Consider the following 17744-nt stretch of genomic DNA (forward strand, 5'->3'; position numbering starts at 1 on the left):
ACCCATTGACCATTATCTTTCCATAGCAACTGCAAAAAAAGCATTCATCATTTTCTTTTCCCACTTTTCCAGCTCAAATCTTAGACAATTTATCGGAGTTTATGACAAGTTTGCTTATTTCGTTCCCCCTTCGGCAGGGTTCTGCTCACGGCACACCTCGGGAGACGTGGAGGCGTTGCTGGTTGGTCCAAATTGGACAACTTTCTGCACAAATTGCTCCAAGTGTCGCGAGCAAACTCGTCAGTCACAAGCGGTCCAAAAACTTTCGTCCTTCAACTGCTTTTTCCTCATTTCTTTTTTTCAGTTTTGTCCCCCAAGTCAGTGTGTCACCATATTCGTCGAGCAGAAGCCCAACTGGAATACGAATGAGCGTAGCGTTGACTCCGATGCTCGCTCGTTGTTGGTTCCGGGTTGTCGGAATCTGCTTTCTACCGGCGCGGCGGCCGTCGGGTAGCTTGATGAGAAAGCAGTTACCAAACATATTTTCTCGACGCTCGTTAGGATTCCCTTTTGCTAGTCTACGCACATACCTGCAACACACGAACTCACTGAGGCAGCCGAGAATCTTCAAACATCCAGTCGGAATAACTTTTCCTCTCACATTACCTTTTCTCCTGGGGGCAACAAAGAGAAGTTCTTTCCAATACTTATTTGGCGTGTTTTACGGTTCGTAGAAAAGAACAATTTTGTCATCGTTGTCAGAAAATTTGAAATGGTGTTATTGCAATATCCAGTATTGTTCATTCAAATAACATTTAATAACAATACAGGTTCTTAATTTTTCATTCCTTTATAATGTTTGAAGCTTCCGTATCAGATATGTTGAATGTTTTATGTATTGATAATGAATCGATCCTAAATTCATCCTATACAAAGACAAAGCGATTACGGCACTGATTGATTCCGTTTTTTTATTGTAATCAAACATGCTCACTTGTAAAAAACATAAAAAATACAAACAGCGCTTCAGGATGTACTTTGCTGAACCGATGAAACAGTTCCTCTGATTAAAGAGGATTTTAATCTATTTTTTATTTGTATGAGTTGTTTTGAATGAGGGAACATCCATCAATGACGAGGCAATTTTTTTTGCTAATTTTCAGCACCCTCTTCTCCCCTCTAACCCTATTTTACCCTATGACTAGTAGCAATTCAGGATCTCTAACATTTACTGCTCTAGTGAAGAATAACGTTCGAATTCGGGGCCTTAGAATTTTAAGGTATTATCAAAATTCTTACAAATTATGTACGTTTTAGGTTATTTATGGATACCTGCAGATCTTAAGGATGGGATCTCCTTGGGAGTCCAAAAAACCGCCATCTAGAGAGTGGAAGCTCAAGGTAAAATATCTCCTAGGTCACCATGAAAAACCACCTTCGGCAACAGCTGTGCTTCAGTCAAGCTATCAAGCACTGAACTTAGAGTAAATAACAACGCAGAACTCGTAGCTTCCGGCAATGATAGCAAACCCAACATGGAGACAATATCAATACAAAACCGAACAATGCGATCTACCGAGGAGGGAGCCCCTATTGAAGCTGGTCCGAGAATGGGGGACAAAACGAGCGTCCAGGGGCTGGAAGAAGATATGGTGCTAAAAAGGGCTTTGAATTATCGGGCACAGTCCATATCGTGAACTCTGAGCAGAAACAGTAGCAACAGCAATCACCAAGATCATGCTGCAACTGCCGATGCGATGCTGCTGTGGTAGGCAAGGATTTCTTTAGAGCTGGATGTGAGAATCGGGATTCAACTGCACTCACTGTCCCAGGGGATATGCAACGACAGCAACTACGAAATGAACTAGCGTTCCACATGGACACAGCAGTCACGCAGTTCAGTGGGATAGACTTCATGTCCCGACAACGAATACCAAATCAGCGGAATTCTTGCAGTAAGCATCATAGCGCCAGGATATTTTGCCATAGTACTTGGAGGCCGTACAGATCCTGGAGGATCTATAAGTCACTGTGTATTCAGCAGCATTGGCTGTTGTCAAGGGGCTGCAAAACAGTGAGTCGATAAGGAGAGCGTCCAACATAGCTCTAATCCTCACAAGTTCCTACCTCATGCTTCCATGGGTCAAGCGATGACAAAGACCGCCAGCTAAGAGTTGTGGGCTTAGCTGGTAGTGCAGCCTGGGCACTGTTGTCCTTCTGACTTCAGCTAGATTGAGGAGGTACGATCCGAGTGTCTGTTCACCAAGGAGGTGCGGCTCAAACAGCGTCTGTTCTGGCATCCAGCGGCTGAGTAAGAAACGCTGCACCACGCCCAGCTACATCCAAGGTGGTAGCCCCATCAATGTGGTCTTCCTAGTGTTGGTTGGGACGTTAAACAGAACTGGCACGATGGCCCTCCGGCGAGACAGGAGTGTTGGCGTAGGCCCAATAAACCACCCGTAAAAATCCCCATTGCGAATAACATAGGAGAAAATACGACTCGATACAATCGGCATAGATCCACGCGACGAAATAAGGACTACGATTGGAAACTTGGAACATGGAATTGCAAGTCACTAGGTTTCGCAGGATGTGACAAGATAATCTACGACGAACTACATTCCCGCAACTTCGACATCGTGGCGTTGCAGGAACTTTGTTGGACTGGACAGAAAGTGTGGGAAAGCGGGCATCGAGCGGCTACCTTCTACCAAAGCTGTGGCACCACCAATGAACGGGGAACAGGATTTATAGTGTTGGGCAAGATGCGACAACGTGTGATCGGGTGGCAGCCGATCAACGCAAGGATGTGCATGTTGAAAGTTATGGGCCGTTTCTTCAACTACAGCATCATCAACGTCCACTGCCCACACGAAGGGAGGCCTGATGACGAGAAAGAAGCGTTCTACGCGCAGTTAGAGCAAACATGCGATGGTTGCTCGCCGCGTGACGTGAAAATCGATGTCGGCGACATGATCGCGCAGGTAGGAAGGGAGGAAATGTACAGACCGGTAATCGGGCGAAACAGCCTGCACGCCGTATCGAATGATAACGGCCAGCGATGCGTAAACTTTGCAGCCTCCCGTGGTATGGTAGTCCGAAGCACCTTCTTCCCCCGCAAAGATATCCACAAAGCCACCTGGAGATCACCCGACCAGCAAACAGAAAATCAAATCGACCACGTTCTAATCGACGGTAAATTCTTCTCGGATATAACCAATGTCCGCACATACCGCAGTGCGAATATAGATTCGGATCACTACTTAGTCGCTGTATGCATGCGCTGAAAACTTTCGACAGTTATCACCACGCGTCGAAGTCGAACGCCGCGGCTCAACATCGAGCAGCTGCGTAACGTAGAAGTGGCTCAAGACTACGCGCAACAGTTAGCAGTGGCCCTACCAATGAAAGAGCAGCTTGGCGCAGCTACACTTGAAGATGGCTGAAGGGACATCCGATCCGCCATAGGTAGTACCTCGGCTACAGCACTAGGCTACGCGACTCCGAATCACAGAAACGACTGGTCCGACGGCGAATGTGAGCAGTTGAAAAACGAGAAGAATGCGGCACGCTACAAACAGGCGCGGAACAGGCAGAACTCAGTCTTCCGGATGAAGAAGCGCCAGCAGGAAGAACGAGATCGCGAAGCAATGGAAGAGCTGTACCGCGCTAAGGACACATGAAAGTTCTACGAGAAGCTGAACCGCTCGCGCAGAGGCTTTGTGCCACAAGCCGACATTTGCCGAGATAATCACGGGAATATTCTCACGAGCGAGCGTGAGGTGGTCGAGAGGTGGCGGCAGCATTACGATGAGCACCTCAATGGCGACGTTGCAAGAACCGAAGGTGGCGTGGTAACAGATTTAGGAGTATGTTGTGCACAGGACGAAAAACTTTCGGCCCCTGACCTCCAAGAGATTGAGAAGGAGGTTGGCCGGTTGAAAAACAACAAAGCCGCTGGAGCAGATCAACTACCAAGCGAGCATCTAAAATACGGTGGAGAAGCACTGGTGAGAGCACTACACTGGGTCATTACCAAGATTTGGGAGGAGGAAGTGTTACCGGAGGAATGGATGGAAGGTATCGTGTGTCCCATCTACAAAAAGGGCGACAAGTTGAATTGCGGGAACTACCGCGCGATCACACTACTGAGCGCTGCCTACAAGATACTCTCCCAAATTATATGCCGCCGTCTATCATCGATTGCAAGAGAGCTCGTGGGGCAATATAAGGCTGGATTTATGGGTGAACGCGCTATGCCGCGAATACAACGTACCCACACATCACTTGTTCATCGATTTCAAATCGGCGTATGATACAATCGATCGGGAACAGCTATGACAGATTATGCACGAATACGGATTCCCGGATAAACTGATACAGTTGATCAAGGCGACGCGACGATGGATCGAGTGATGTGCGTAGTTCGAGTATCAGGGACACTCTCGAGTCCCTTCGAATCTCGCAGAGGGTTACGGCAAGGTGATGGTCTTTCGTGCTTGCTGTTCAACATTGCTTTAGAGGGTGTCATTAGGATAGCGGGGATAAACACGAGTGGAACGATTTTCACGAAGTCCGTTCAGCTGCTTGGTTTCGCTGATGATATTGATATTATTGCTTGTAAATTTGAGTCGATGGCGGAAACGTACGTCTGACTAAAGAGTGACGCCAGACGAATCGGACTAGTTATTAATGTGTCGAAGACAAAGTACATGATGGCAAAGGGCTCCAGGGAAGAATCAGCGCGCCCGCCACCCCGAATTTATATCGACGGTGATGAAATCGAGGCGGTTGAAGAATTCGTATACTTGGGCTCACTGATGACCGCCGACAACGACACCAGCAGAGAAATTCAGAGGCGCATTGTGGCAGGAAATCGTGCTTACTTTGGACCCCGCAGAACTCTACGATCGAATAAAGTTCGCCGTAACACGAAGTTAACTATCTACACAACGCTGATTAGACCGGTCGTATTCTATGGACACGAAACATGGACCCTACGTGCAGAGGACCAACGCGTCCTTGGAGTTTTCGAACGGAAGGTGTTGCGTACTATCTACGGCGGAGTGCAGATAGAAGACGGGACTTGGAGAAGGTGAATGAACCACGAGCTGCATCAGCTGCTGAGAGAACCAACCATCGTCCATACCGCGAAAATCGGGAGGCTACGGTGGACGGGTCACGGCATCAGGATGTCGGATAGCAACCCGACCCCAAAATGGTTCTTGAGAGTCATCCGACCGGTACAAGAAGACGTGGAGCGCAGCGAGCTAGGTGTGTCGACCAAGTGGAGGACGGTCTGCGGACCCTACGCAGAGTGTGGAACTGGAGACAAACAGCCATGGACCGAGTGGAATGGAGACGGCTACTATGTACAGCAGAGGCCACCCCGGCCTTAGCCTGATCGGTAAGAGGTAAGTAAGGCTGTTGTCAAGACGCTATGATTGTGCACGCGCACACAAGCAGACGGTGAAGCTCGCAAACGCCCCGATACACGAAAATCCGCGTGGATGCGACGCTTGGAGTATCGGATCGCCACAGTACAAGCGGGGGAACCGGACAACTATGGTAGTTCGTTATGTTGCTGAAATTGTGAAGCCCGCAGAACTCCGAGATCTCACAGAAGTTAACATTATGGAGATCCTCGAAACCCATATACAGCGGTTGAGTACTCTCGCGAAACTATTGCGGCGTTATGAAGAATGTTCGAAGCCTGATTTTGGGGAAGGCCTTTCGAAGATTGGTGACGTTACACAGTTCTGGGACAATCTTTGGGAGAACCGTGTTCAGTAAAGCGACGATGGGATGTGGTTGGAAGAAGAAGAGCGACAGTGTAATGGAGTTGGAGACATGATCACAGTCGTAGTTACCGCCCAAGATATACGTGAGGCTACCCGGTATACCAGGAATTGGGCTGCACCAGGACCCGATTTCGTGTACAATTTTTGGCACAAAAACCTCACGAAGGAGTACAAGACCAACTAAAAAGTGGGGGAAGGAGTACAAGAATAACCCACATCTTCGTTATGGACGACCTGAAGCTGTTTGCTGCGGAATCAGTACAGAGGCAACTGTTGCATCTTGTGACGGTGTTCAGCGACGACATCCGGAAGGAGTTTGGAATTAACAAATGTCGGGCAGTCCATCTTCTCCGGAGTCAAGTAGTGTATGCCAGCAGTTTTCGTGTTAACGATCAGAATAAGATTCGGTTAAAGGTGAAGCGTATAAATACCTCGGCTACCTGCAACATAGAGGAGTACTGTGTTCTGAGGAGCTTTCGATCTGCCGGCAATAAAGTGAAGGCTATTAATACGTTTACACTGCCCTGTTTACTAATAGTTTTGTGGTGGTAGAGTGGACCAAGACTGACCTTGAGGAGTTAGAACGAGCAGTACGAGTGGCGTTCACCAAGCGCCGCATGCGCCGTCCAAAGTCGTCCATCGAAAGAGTCACCCGGCCACGCACAGTAAGAGGAAGCGTCGCCCCCAATATCCAGACGCTATGTGTTACCCAGATCCAGCAGTTGCGGGCATATTTTGTAGAAAGCCAGAACCGTAATAAAATGTACCGCACTTTATGTGAAGCTGACAACGCTTACAGCGTCCTGCATCCGGCGCAGGAAGATTACCAACTGTACTGCGATATCAAGACCGTTGACGAGATAATCGCAGCGTGTAAGCGGAAGAAGTTTCATGGGACGCACACCCATCAACCGGAGCTCGAGCACATCGATAAGGTGGCGTCGAACGCATGGCTAGTGCGGGGTGACCTCTTCTAAAGAACAGTAGGTTTTATGGTAGCCATCCAGGACCGGGTAATTACAACGAAGAACTATCGGCGGTACTTATTGTACGAAGACGAGGAGAGCCGCTGTAGGAAGTGCAATTCAGTAGGGGAAACGATCGAGCATGTCGTCGCAGGCTGTTCAGTGTTAGCAGCCTACCTCGATCGTCACAACGAAATTGCCAAGATTGTGCATCAATAGATTGCTTTGTAGCTCAACAGATCCTACTTACAAGTACCAGTCGGACCCGGTTCTGGGAAATAAAGCATAAAGCTGTACTGGGATCGCGAGATCATTACGGACGTTCTCATTCGTGACAACCGGCCTGACATTGTGGTTTACGACAAAAGGATGAAGCGAGTAACCCTCATTTTTTTTTGTTAAAACATTTATTGGTCGTGACAATTCTAAAAGTATAATTATAGGATTATAATTCAAATTTCACATTCCAAATAGAAATCTAATGATTGCACATCAACTCTCATCGACATCTCTGTACCGTTGAACCATAATGTCCAATCAACGATCTCCGGCAAAATCGCACCACGACCTAGCGGAGGAGTTTAAGCAGATGTGGGAGCTGGAGGTTGTCTGTATAGTTCCGATTGTACGCACGGCAACTGAAGTCGTCCCTAAATCTCTTCTGAGGTCCCTTGACGTGTAGGACCTGAACAGCATCCTGAAAGGGGAGATTCTTGGAACCTGCAGTATAGTTAGATATCGAAATGCAGACTCAGGTTCAAATCCAGCTCCAAAAGTTTAAGAATGTCAAAAAGAAGATAAATAAAAGTTTTAAAGTCTAAAAAAAAAATAAAAAAGTTTCAGGGAGTTTTGTTGGGAGTGGCCGGCTGTTCGGGTTCGTTTGGAAGTTGACCATCAATGTTAACTTCTTTTCCCGATCAGCCTAGATAGCTGTGTAGTGTCGGTAGCGGTTATCTCATTCGGCTAAGAATAACACTACGGACCGCCTGATCCAGTGGTAAGAGTCCACTAAACAGGTGACCCCTAATTCATGGTGTTATGCGGCTTTATGCTTACCGTGCCAAAGAATGAATGGTTAGGGGGGTCTAATAAAAACCTAACCACAAACGGAGCCTGTGGAGAATTAGGGCGTCCTCCACAGTATTACGCCCATACTGCGCTAACCGGAGCAATGGTGCAGTGGACCTTGCGTTTCTCTGAGATAATCAGTTGCCCTTCTTAAGTCTCAAATTTGAGGCTAAATAAGGGCGGGGTTATTCAAATGTTGTTAATTAGCTTACATTACTACCTATATGGGTTCGCTTAATGCGTTTTCGCCATTGGCGTTTTTCAATTAACACCGATTTGGTTGGTCGTTGATGTTTCCTTTTTGTGCTGTGATTGTGAAGAGTGTAATCCTGTCTAGTTTGGGTAGTGGCTACGACAAGGAAACCTCAGATCAATTTTCAGCGTAAAAAGCGTATGTAGCCCAAGTGGATCTACTTCAAAAAGTTCAATTTCGTAGGGTAACTTCTGTATAGGTTACCTTGTGAACCCAGCTTTGCTTTTTTCATTATAGATGAACTGTCGTGCCTCGAGCATGCTATATTTTAGAATAACGTTAACAGTATGTTTCAATCTTTCCTTATGGATGCCTTCAAGTAAGCTCTTGTTTTCAGCACCTTTTCGCTGATATTTGGCATCTGAAGTAGCTCAAACATTGTTTTGAGATGCTTCACTTTGATGGAATACTTAGGTAGTACAGTTCATGGTTAACTTAACATAGAATTGCACCTAACACAACTCTGCATGAGCAGAATTTGTCAGTTGGTTGGCTGATTGGCATGTGTCAGATGAGGACTCTCCATTTGATCTTTTTGCACTTTGGAGTGTTCCTTCGCAAACTTTGCGTATTCAGGCGTCCCTGATCAACAAGCTAGGGAACCTGTAATAATTGGTTGCGATCACGTGATAACGAGGCTCATGGCTTCATGATAGTTTCATGAGGGATTTAAAATGCTTAAAGAGGGTTTCAGATGAGTTTTAGAAGCGCTTCTGGGGAGCCCAGCGAATATTAAGGGGTTTCAAAGGAACTTCAAGGGTTTCAGGGAGGTCCTCTTGAGAAACTCAGGGGGGTTAGGTGGGTTATAAGCAATGAGAGTATATTACAGGTGGGGAAGAAGAAGAGATGGCTATGTATTAGTAAGGAAAGAAAAATGTAAACACAAATAGTGACGTCACTATTTGACACGCGTTCTTATGGGAGATCGCTTTGCTTGTAGTAGTGACATGTTTTGCACCAGACATGGATCTCACGCACACGAAGCATCTTCTTCCCCACCTCTATTAGACACTCATTGGGTTATAAGAGGTAGAAATTGCCCTCTAACTTTACTTGATCTCTTTTGTTCACTTGTAACCCTCCTTGCCGCTTTAAGAAAAACCTCCTAGACACCCCTCCCCTGAAAGTACTTCGATGGTTTCTGCGACCTCTTCCTGAGAACTCCCCTGATAATCCTGGCAGTCTTCCCTTTTTCAAAATTCTCTCTTAACGTCTTCCTCTACTAGTTATTTCTTAAACCAACTAGCCCCTCATAGAGAAATCTCAAACCCCATGATATAATATTTGTCACCCTCACGCAACACCCGCATCCCGGAGAACTGTTTTTTTCATAATTAATATTTGTTTTTGAACCGTTAAGACCCTTTTTGATCCCTTTAACAGACCTGAGGCACCCTTCTGTGCCTCCTAAACCGGCTTGAGACCCACATTTTTGATTCGTTTTTGAAACCCCAAGTGAACTCCTTTTGTCTCTCTCCTTAACACCTCTGGAATATGTTCCTCTCCGGAGCCACCATATAAGTCTTTTATTTTTCACCACCCTCAAATTTCCCTGAGACTTCCTTATACCCCCTCAATTTTTAAGGGATCTATCTACTTTTGTCCACTTTTGAAAACCCTTTGAGATCTGCTTTTGTCGAATCCCCACTTATTCGCTCCTTAGACCCCTCTTTGTGCCGCCTTATTCTTTACCTTTTCCAGGAGCCCTCCAAATACCATCTTTTACACCCTTCTCCCTTAAGGTCCCATTATGCATGGCAAATATTTTGCCAAATAACTTCAACACGGGCCAGCATAACGCAAATCAAGGCATTTAGGGCATTACATACATACAACTTTGCCAAAGAGCCGTTTAAAGTATTGTCGAAGTAGGGAATTGAACCCAAAACCATTTGGGCCCGTTCATCAACCACGTAGATTTTGAGGAGGGAGGGGTTGGTGGTATCTGTCGTGCTAAAGTCGACGCTCCATGAAAAATTAAAAACAAACCCCGTTGAATGCTGATGGGAGGGTTTATCCACTTGGATCGAGATTGAAGAGTGCAAAGATATTCAACGCGCCATCTTTGCCAAATTTGCTGAAGAAACTTCTGGATTTGCTGGTAGGACCTCAAACGATTTGTCGGTATTTTGGTGACATCGACATCGGGCACAGATTTCAATGACGATCCAGTGAGAAAGTGTCCGGGAGTGAGTGATTCGAAGTCCGTCGGGTCATCACTTAGAGCAATCAGGGGTCGCGAATTAAGGCAGCATTCGATTTGTGCCAATAATGTTTGCATGTCCTCCATTGAAAGAGAGTGATTACCCAAAACTCGGAAGAAGTGTTTTTGGGCGGACTGGATTGCAGCCTCCCACAAACCTCCGAAGTGAGAGGCTTTGGGAGGGTTGAAGCGCCATCGAATCCCTTTGGAGGCGCATTCTTCAGCGATTGATTGTTGATGTTGGCTGCTTCGAACTAATTGACGCAGTTCATTCGCAGCCCCTACAAAATTCCTGCCGTTATCGCTAAATATTTCTGTGCACAGCCCACGGCGAGTAACAAAGCGTCTGAGGGCTTGGATAAATTTTGCAGTGCTCAAATCTCCTACTAGTTCTAGATAAACAGCTTTAGTCGCAAAACAAACAAAGACAGCAATGTATGCTTTACCAGGCGCTGCTCGACGATGAATTGGCTTGAGCAATATTGGACCCCAATAATCAATACCCGTAATAGTGAACGGACGAGTAGCAGTGATTCGTTCAGCTGGGAGCTCAGCCATAAATTGTTGGACAAGCTTCGGACGTGATTTGATGCAGGCGATGCAATGCTGGACGATCTTTCTCGACAGACTCCTGGCTCCAGTGACCCAATATCGCAAACGAAGAGTGTTAATTAGCAGCTGCGGTGCGGCGTGGAGATGGGTTTCGTGTAGGTGACGAATGAGTAGGGTCGAGAGTGCGTGGGCGGATGGTAGCAATATCTGGTGTTTGCTGTCGTAGGGTTGTTGCGCTTGTTTTAATCTTCCACCGATGCGAATAACCTGCTCTGTCGATAGGAAAGGATTGAGCCAACGGATTCGAGATTTTGTAGAGACTGGTTGGGACTGTTGGAGTTGTTTCCATTCAGCGGGGAATGATTGCTGCTGCACAAGTCGAATCAATGACGTTTCAGCTCCATGCATTTCTTCGACGCTGATGATCTTTGTGGTCGGTTTCGGGTTTTTCTGGCAGTGTAAAATAAACCGACGACAATAGGCTGCGACTCGAAGCATCTTGTTGTAGTTCGAGAATTTATTGACAAACAGATCGATGAATGATGGTTCGTTCATTGTCGGAGATGCTGTTGCGGATACTTTTCGTGTTTCGGGGATTGCAGACGAGTTGGGTTCATTCATCATTTGCTGCGAAGGCCAGAATTGTTGGTCGAGGGTCAACCATTGCGGTCCCTTCCACCAAAGCTCATTATGCAAGAGAATTTCAGCTGACAGTCCTCGAGATATGTGATCTGCTGGGTTGTGTTGTCCTGATACATGGTTCCAGGTGCAGTTTTGCGTGGCGAGTTGGATTTCCGAGACCCGATTGGCAACGAAGGTGGTCCATGTCGATGGTGTTGAGTTTAGCCAGCAGATTACGATGGTCGAGTCCACCCAAAAGTAAGTTTCGGCGGTGATTCGTAGGGATGCTGCTACCTTCTTATAGAGTTCGGCTGCTAGGAGAGCTCCACAGAGTTCGAGACGGGGAATGCTTTGCTGTTTGAGAGGTGCAATTTTTGATTTCGCAGTCAACAGGGCGGTTTTGATTTCTCCGACGGAATTGGACGATCTTATATAACAGCATGCACCGTATGCATCTTCCGAGGCATCCGAAAAGAAGTGGAGCTGAATAGATGAAGGGTTTGAGCATACGACGCAACGCTCAATTCGAAGTTCATTCAAAAGAGGTAGCTTCGTAGTATAGTTGTGCCAGAGCTCCGTATAGGATGGTGGAAGTGGTTGATCCCAGCCCCATCTGTGTCCATCGTCAGCCTTAAGTGTCCACAAGGCCTGCATGAATAGTTTTGCTGATGTTATGACGGGCCCAACCAAACCAAGAGGGTCGAAAAGGCGAGCTATTTGTGAGAGGGCGATTCGTTTCGTGAGTGGATTTTCGTCGGTCGTGGGTAGGTCGATCTTGTATCGAAGTTGGTCAGTAGCAGGTTCCCAATGGAGTCCTAGACTTTTGATGCATTGGTCACGATCTAGGTCTACCGATGTCTTCAATGCACGGTTGTCGGGAGAAACACCCTCTAAAACAGCTTCAGCGTTTGAGGCCCACTTGCGCAATTCAAATCCTCCAGCAGAAAGTAACGAATCTAGTTCCTTGCGTAGTTCGATGGTTTCTTCCACGGTTTTTGCTCCAGAGAACAAATCGTCCACGTAAAAGTCCTTGCGCAGGACCTCGGCGGCTCTCGGAAATCGCTCTTGTTCGTCTTCGGCGAGTTGGTGGAGTACCCTAGTAGCCAGAAATGGTGCACTCGCTGTGCCATACGTGACAGTCCGTAATTCGTAGGTGCCCATTGGATCGTCCGGTGATTTTCGCCAAACTATTCGTTGTAGAGGGGTGTCGCGCTCGTCGACCAGTATTTGGCGGAACATTTGTTTGATGTCGGCAATGAGCATTACGGCATGTGTTCTGGAGCGCATGATGATTGAGCGGAGGTCTTCTTGAACGATTGGTCCAACCATCAGGGCGTCATTTAGGGATGATCCTTCGGAGGTGCGACAGGATGCGTCGAAGACCACACGTACCTTGGTGGTCGAGCTGTCTTCACGAATAACGGCGTGGTGTGGAAGATGATAGCAGGGAGACGGTGGTGTTTCGTGGTCGTGGACTAGCTGCATGTGGCCCAGTTCCTCATATTCTCTCATGAAATCTTTGTATTGGTGTCCTAGTTCAGGGTTACGAGATAGGCGATTCTCGACTAGGTGAAAGCGGCGAAGAGCAGAACGACGATTGTCACCTAGATTTATAAGAACGTTTTGCTTAAGCGGGAGTCGAACCATGTAGCGACCTTCATGAGAACGAGTGACAGTACGACGGAAATGAGCCTCACAAGCAGCTTCTTCGACGGAGTAGTTTGTGGAATCATTATCTTCTTCAATGGTCCAGAACTTTTCCATCAAGCGATGGAGATCGACGACGGTTGCAACGTTGGCAGTAACAGATGTTGTCGGTCGGCAGTTAGTAATTCCTCCAGATACGACCCAACCTAGCACTGAGTTCACAAGGTTTGGCTGCGATTCACCGAGTTGAATTCTACCGGACACCTTGAAGAGATCGAAGAAGATTTCTGCTCCCAACACGAGTTGGACGGGTTGCGTGTCGTGGAACGACGGATCTGCGAGTTGGATTCCGTCCGGAATTTCCCAGGAAGAGATGTCTACGGATGCGGATGGTAGGTTAACGGTAACCCGTGGCAGCACCAAGAACTCTACGGCGGTTGAGTATCCACTGACCCGCGAGCGGATGGTCGATTGAAGCTTATGAAGGGCGAGTGTTGAGGACTGCCCGATTCCAGTTATCGGAACGTTGATCTTGATGCGTTTAGCTTTGATTTGTTGAGCGAGTGCTTCGGTCATGAAACAGTACTCACTTCCGGAGTCTAGGAGGGCTCTAGCGGCATGCTCGGCTCCACTGTCATCGACGAGAATGACCACGGCGGTGGCCAGGAGAACACTTCTAGGTTTCAGACCAGAAGAAGCGCAGCTGACTGGTTGCGATACTGCAGAGGTGGAGTTTTTGGGTTGCTCTTGTACGACGGAAGTGGCCGGTCGAGATTCCGAGGGTCTGGAGTTCGCAGACACCGGAGGAGCTTCTCCGGTACAGAGTAGAGTGTGATGGCGACTTCTACACTTACGACAGGTGCTGGACGATGAGCATTCACGAGCATGGTGGCCCTTTCGGAGACAGTTGCGGCAAAGTTGGTGGCGTCGGACATCCTTCTCCTTGTCTTCGATGGTCATCTTCGAGAACACGGCGCATAGGTACAGGGGATGGTGGTCGGAACAGACAAGGCACTTGCGATAATTGGGCTGACTGGCCCCGTGGCTGGCGACGGAGCGAGAAACGGACTTTTTTGGGGCGCTTTGGGGTGGAACTTCATTGGGTTTGCTGATGGTCTGCAGTACGGTGACTCTACGCTGTAGGAAGGTCGTCAGGTCGTTGAACGCTACGTTGGCCTTTGTCGACGAGTGTTCCTCCCAGTCGCGTCTGGTGGTCGCATCCAGTCTACTACTCAGCATGCGGATCAAGAGTATGTCCCAGAACTCTGTCCTCTCCCCCAGCTGTTTAAGTACTCGGACGTTTGTCTCGAGCTTTTCAACGAGCGAGTGCAACTCCGAAGCAGATTCCCTTTTCAACGAGGCAAATTCGAAAAGAGAGTCCACGTACGACTGCTTCAACAAGACAGGGTTCTGGTAGTGGTTTACCAATAAGTTCCACGCAACCAGGTAGTTGTCGGCGCTGATGGTGATGGTTTGAATTAGCTTGAGAGCATCTCCAGAAAGGGAAGACCGCAAGTAGTAGAACTTCTGGATATTGGAGAGTTCATGCGAGGAGTGGACGAGAGACACGAAAAGGTCATGGAAATTAAGCCAATTCTCGAGTTGACCAGAGAATACGGGCAGCTTCACGTCGGGAAGTCGTACCGAGGACGAAGTTGGCGGAGCTTGTGCAGGTGAGCGGGAGGCAGTCGGAGAGGCAGGGTCCGTAGGTTTAGTAACGGAAAGTAAGAAACCCTTCACGTGGAAGAAACTAGACTCGAAATCCGTTCGGACCTTCAGATATTCGTCCAGGCTCTCATCGTCCAACGACTCGAGTTCCAATTGCGTTTCGTTGACGTCATTCCAGAGGGTTACCAGGTATTCCAGACGTACCGAGACTTGGTGTGAATCCCGTTCTTCTTGGTAGTCATCCACGAAGGTTTTGATTAGGTTGAATGAAGTCAACAGGCTCTTCAGGCGTGCTCTAAGGCTCTTGATGCGTCGTTCCGTTGACATCGAGGCGGAGTAGTGAAGATGACCAGAAAGTGGGGGGTTCTCTGAAAGGCAATCAGAATGCCTTGTATAAAGAATGTTCTAGACAATGTCCTTGGCACGTGGCGGGCGTGAAGCGTAGCGAGATGGCAAGAATATCCAGGAAACGATAGAATCTGGAAGGCGGAAGACCGCGCAGCTCAAAAGAGAAGGGATAGAGGTGTTGGAAAGACAATTACCTTTATAAGGCAATTCGTATGCCTTGTATTAGAGAATTTCCCAACGGCAGACAATTAAACGTTCCATAATAAATACAAAATTTCCCATAAATAATTCGAAAAGTCCCAGTGAAGAAACAGGGGTGTAAGCAGTAATAAATAACAAAAGTTCCATAAACAAATAGAAAAATGCATAAATAAATCAAAAGTTTCCATAAATAATTGATTTTTGAGCAATTAAAAACGTCAAAAATGCAATGAATAAATCAATTGTTGCAATAAAAAAAGCCAATTTTCCCACCAAATAACTTCGAATTTTCCATAAATAAATCCGATTTTTCCATAATAAATTAGAAAATTCACAATAAAAAAATATCGAAAAAGCAATAAAAAATTCAAAAAATGCAATAAAAAATGACGAAATTACCCATGAAAAACAAATGCAGAAAAGTATGAGACAGTGAAATGCTGAATCGCACTTATATGATTGAATCGACTGAAAAGCTTGCGTAACTATGATTGCAATTTACCAAGCAATTGCTTGCTGTCCGAACTCGCTATCGCTCGTCGGACCTAAAAGAAGGGATAACATCTATGTTTGCATTATACCGGGCAAATTCTTGAATCTGTGGTTTGCCTAGAACCGAATCGATGCAGTTGCGGTGCATCGGATATCGGAAACTTCGGCGGCCTTCTGCCGCCTCAGTTCCTCAATCCTCTATGCGGCTTCGCCGCATGGTCTATGTAATTTTTGGCTCAAAATGCATTTACGTTTATTACTCGTTTTTTTGACATTTATTGATAATTTATTTTTTTGTTATTGCACTTTTTGAATTATTTATTGCTTTTTAGATATTTTTTTATTGTGAATTTCCCAATTTATTATGGAAAAATCGGATTTATTTATGGAAAATTCGAAGTTTTTTGGTGGGAAAATTGGCTTTTTTTATTGCAACAGTTGAATTATTCATTGCATTTTTGGCGTTTTTAATTGCTCAAAAATCAATTATTTATGGAAACTTTTGATTTATTTATGCACTTTTCTATTTGTTTATGGAACTTTTGTTATTTATTACTGCTTACACCCCTGTTTCTTCACTGGGACTTTTGGAATTATTTATGACGAATGATCACTTTCTTATGAGTCGTTTATATTTTAGCCTTTCCCAACGGCTAACCTCCTTGGCACGTGGCGGGCGTAGATCTGGCAGGTTCGGCGAATATTCCAGGCTGGCGGAATAGCGGAGTTCACGCTATCCGGCTCGAAGGACCAGTGTCGATAGCACAGCGGTTGTAGACACAATTTAGTTTTGAATTCTTCACCTTTCTATCTATGATCTCTTCCAAGTCTGTATACCACAATCACGCACAGGTTAGGTTAAGTTCACTAGAGTTTTTATTTATTGACTACACTTCACTAAAACGTTCTTATTTTATTTAATTAACTCTATTCTACAACTTTCAATTCAATTTCAAATTCTTCTGTACACTTTCACTACGATGACCAGAATTTCTCGTGACAACCTCGCTGATGATGATTTGGGTTCCACCTGTCGGTTGAATCGATGACCAAAAAAGAGGATTCCTTATGCTGCTCGGGTCGCTTTTATACACGTCAGTTGACGGAAGGTGACGGTTGACGGATGTCAAAAAACGCAAGTTCATTTTCGCCTTCGTCGCCCGATGATCGATGAACGAGAGAAAGGCCAGTCATTGATCGATGATGCCGTTGACGTAAAGGTGTCGCCTCCGTCGTTTCTCGCATACGCGAACAATTGTGTAGTCATGTGTCTTGGAGGGGGGAGAGGGGTCTGAGAAGTTCAAAATTGTTGTTTTTCTTCAATTACAAACGCGTTTTTTTGTTACTGTTAATAATATAGTCCTGGGGGGCGTTCATAAACTACGTAGACTTTTTAGGGGGAGGAGGGGTCGAACCTGAGATTACCAAATTCTGGTCTACGTGGATTATGAACAGCCCCCTGGTGACCACAAGACCCCACACTTCATCTATTTCCTTTTTATCGCCTATCACGGTCACAAACCTTAGCAAACCAGGAGGTGGCAGACGATAAAAGCTATGAGGGCTTCCTACTGGCCACCACCAAGCACTTGCTCAAGCTTTATTCCATATCAAATAAAAACGATCATTTAATTAAAGCCAAGCTTTTCAGCGTTCGGTCGAAGTTCTGCCATCTGAATCCCACCATATACCCCACACCCGCTGTTCGACAAAGACTAGTTGGGATAAAACTTTCGGAGTAGCAGAAAGCATCTTCCTCGTCCCATTCTCCCCATCACACCCCAGAAAATGGATGCTCGCTGTTGTCGTCAACGTCGTAGTCGCCGTTGTCACTGTATGTCGCTTTTGTCGTTGTGTAGATTATTTCTGAATGTTTTAACTTCTTAATCAAATTGAAATGGCAGCGGCGACGGCAGCCGCTGTCAACTTTTGGTCTTCCTGGAACGGAGCATCTTCTCTTCGGACGGGGCCGGGCCGGGCTGGGC

General features: G+C 46.5%; 2 protein-coding genes across 2 annotated transcripts in view; both read right to left on the reverse strand.

Annotated features, from left to right (window-relative positions):
* Positions 1 to 17744, reverse strand: part of LOC109430278 (uncharacterized) — a 334978-nt gene that overhangs the window by 238442 nt on the left and 78792 nt on the right. The window lies entirely within an intron of this gene.
* On the reverse strand, positions 7275 to 15045 carry LOC134290792 (uncharacterized). Its single transcript, XM_062857995.1, has 2 exons — positions 10734 to 15045; positions 7275 to 7426 (listed from the first exon to the last, which is right to left on the reverse strand). Exons 1-2 carry the CDS (start codon positions 15043 to 15045, stop codon positions 7275 to 7277), a joined length of 4464 nt encoding a protein of 1487 aa, XP_062713979.1.

This window comes from Aedes albopictus, chromosome 1 (genome assembly GCF_035046485.1).
Source record: "Aedes albopictus strain Foshan chromosome 1, AalbF5, whole genome shotgun sequence".
NCBI classification, from domain to species: Eukaryota; Metazoa; Arthropoda; class Insecta; order Diptera; family Culicidae; genus Aedes; species Aedes albopictus.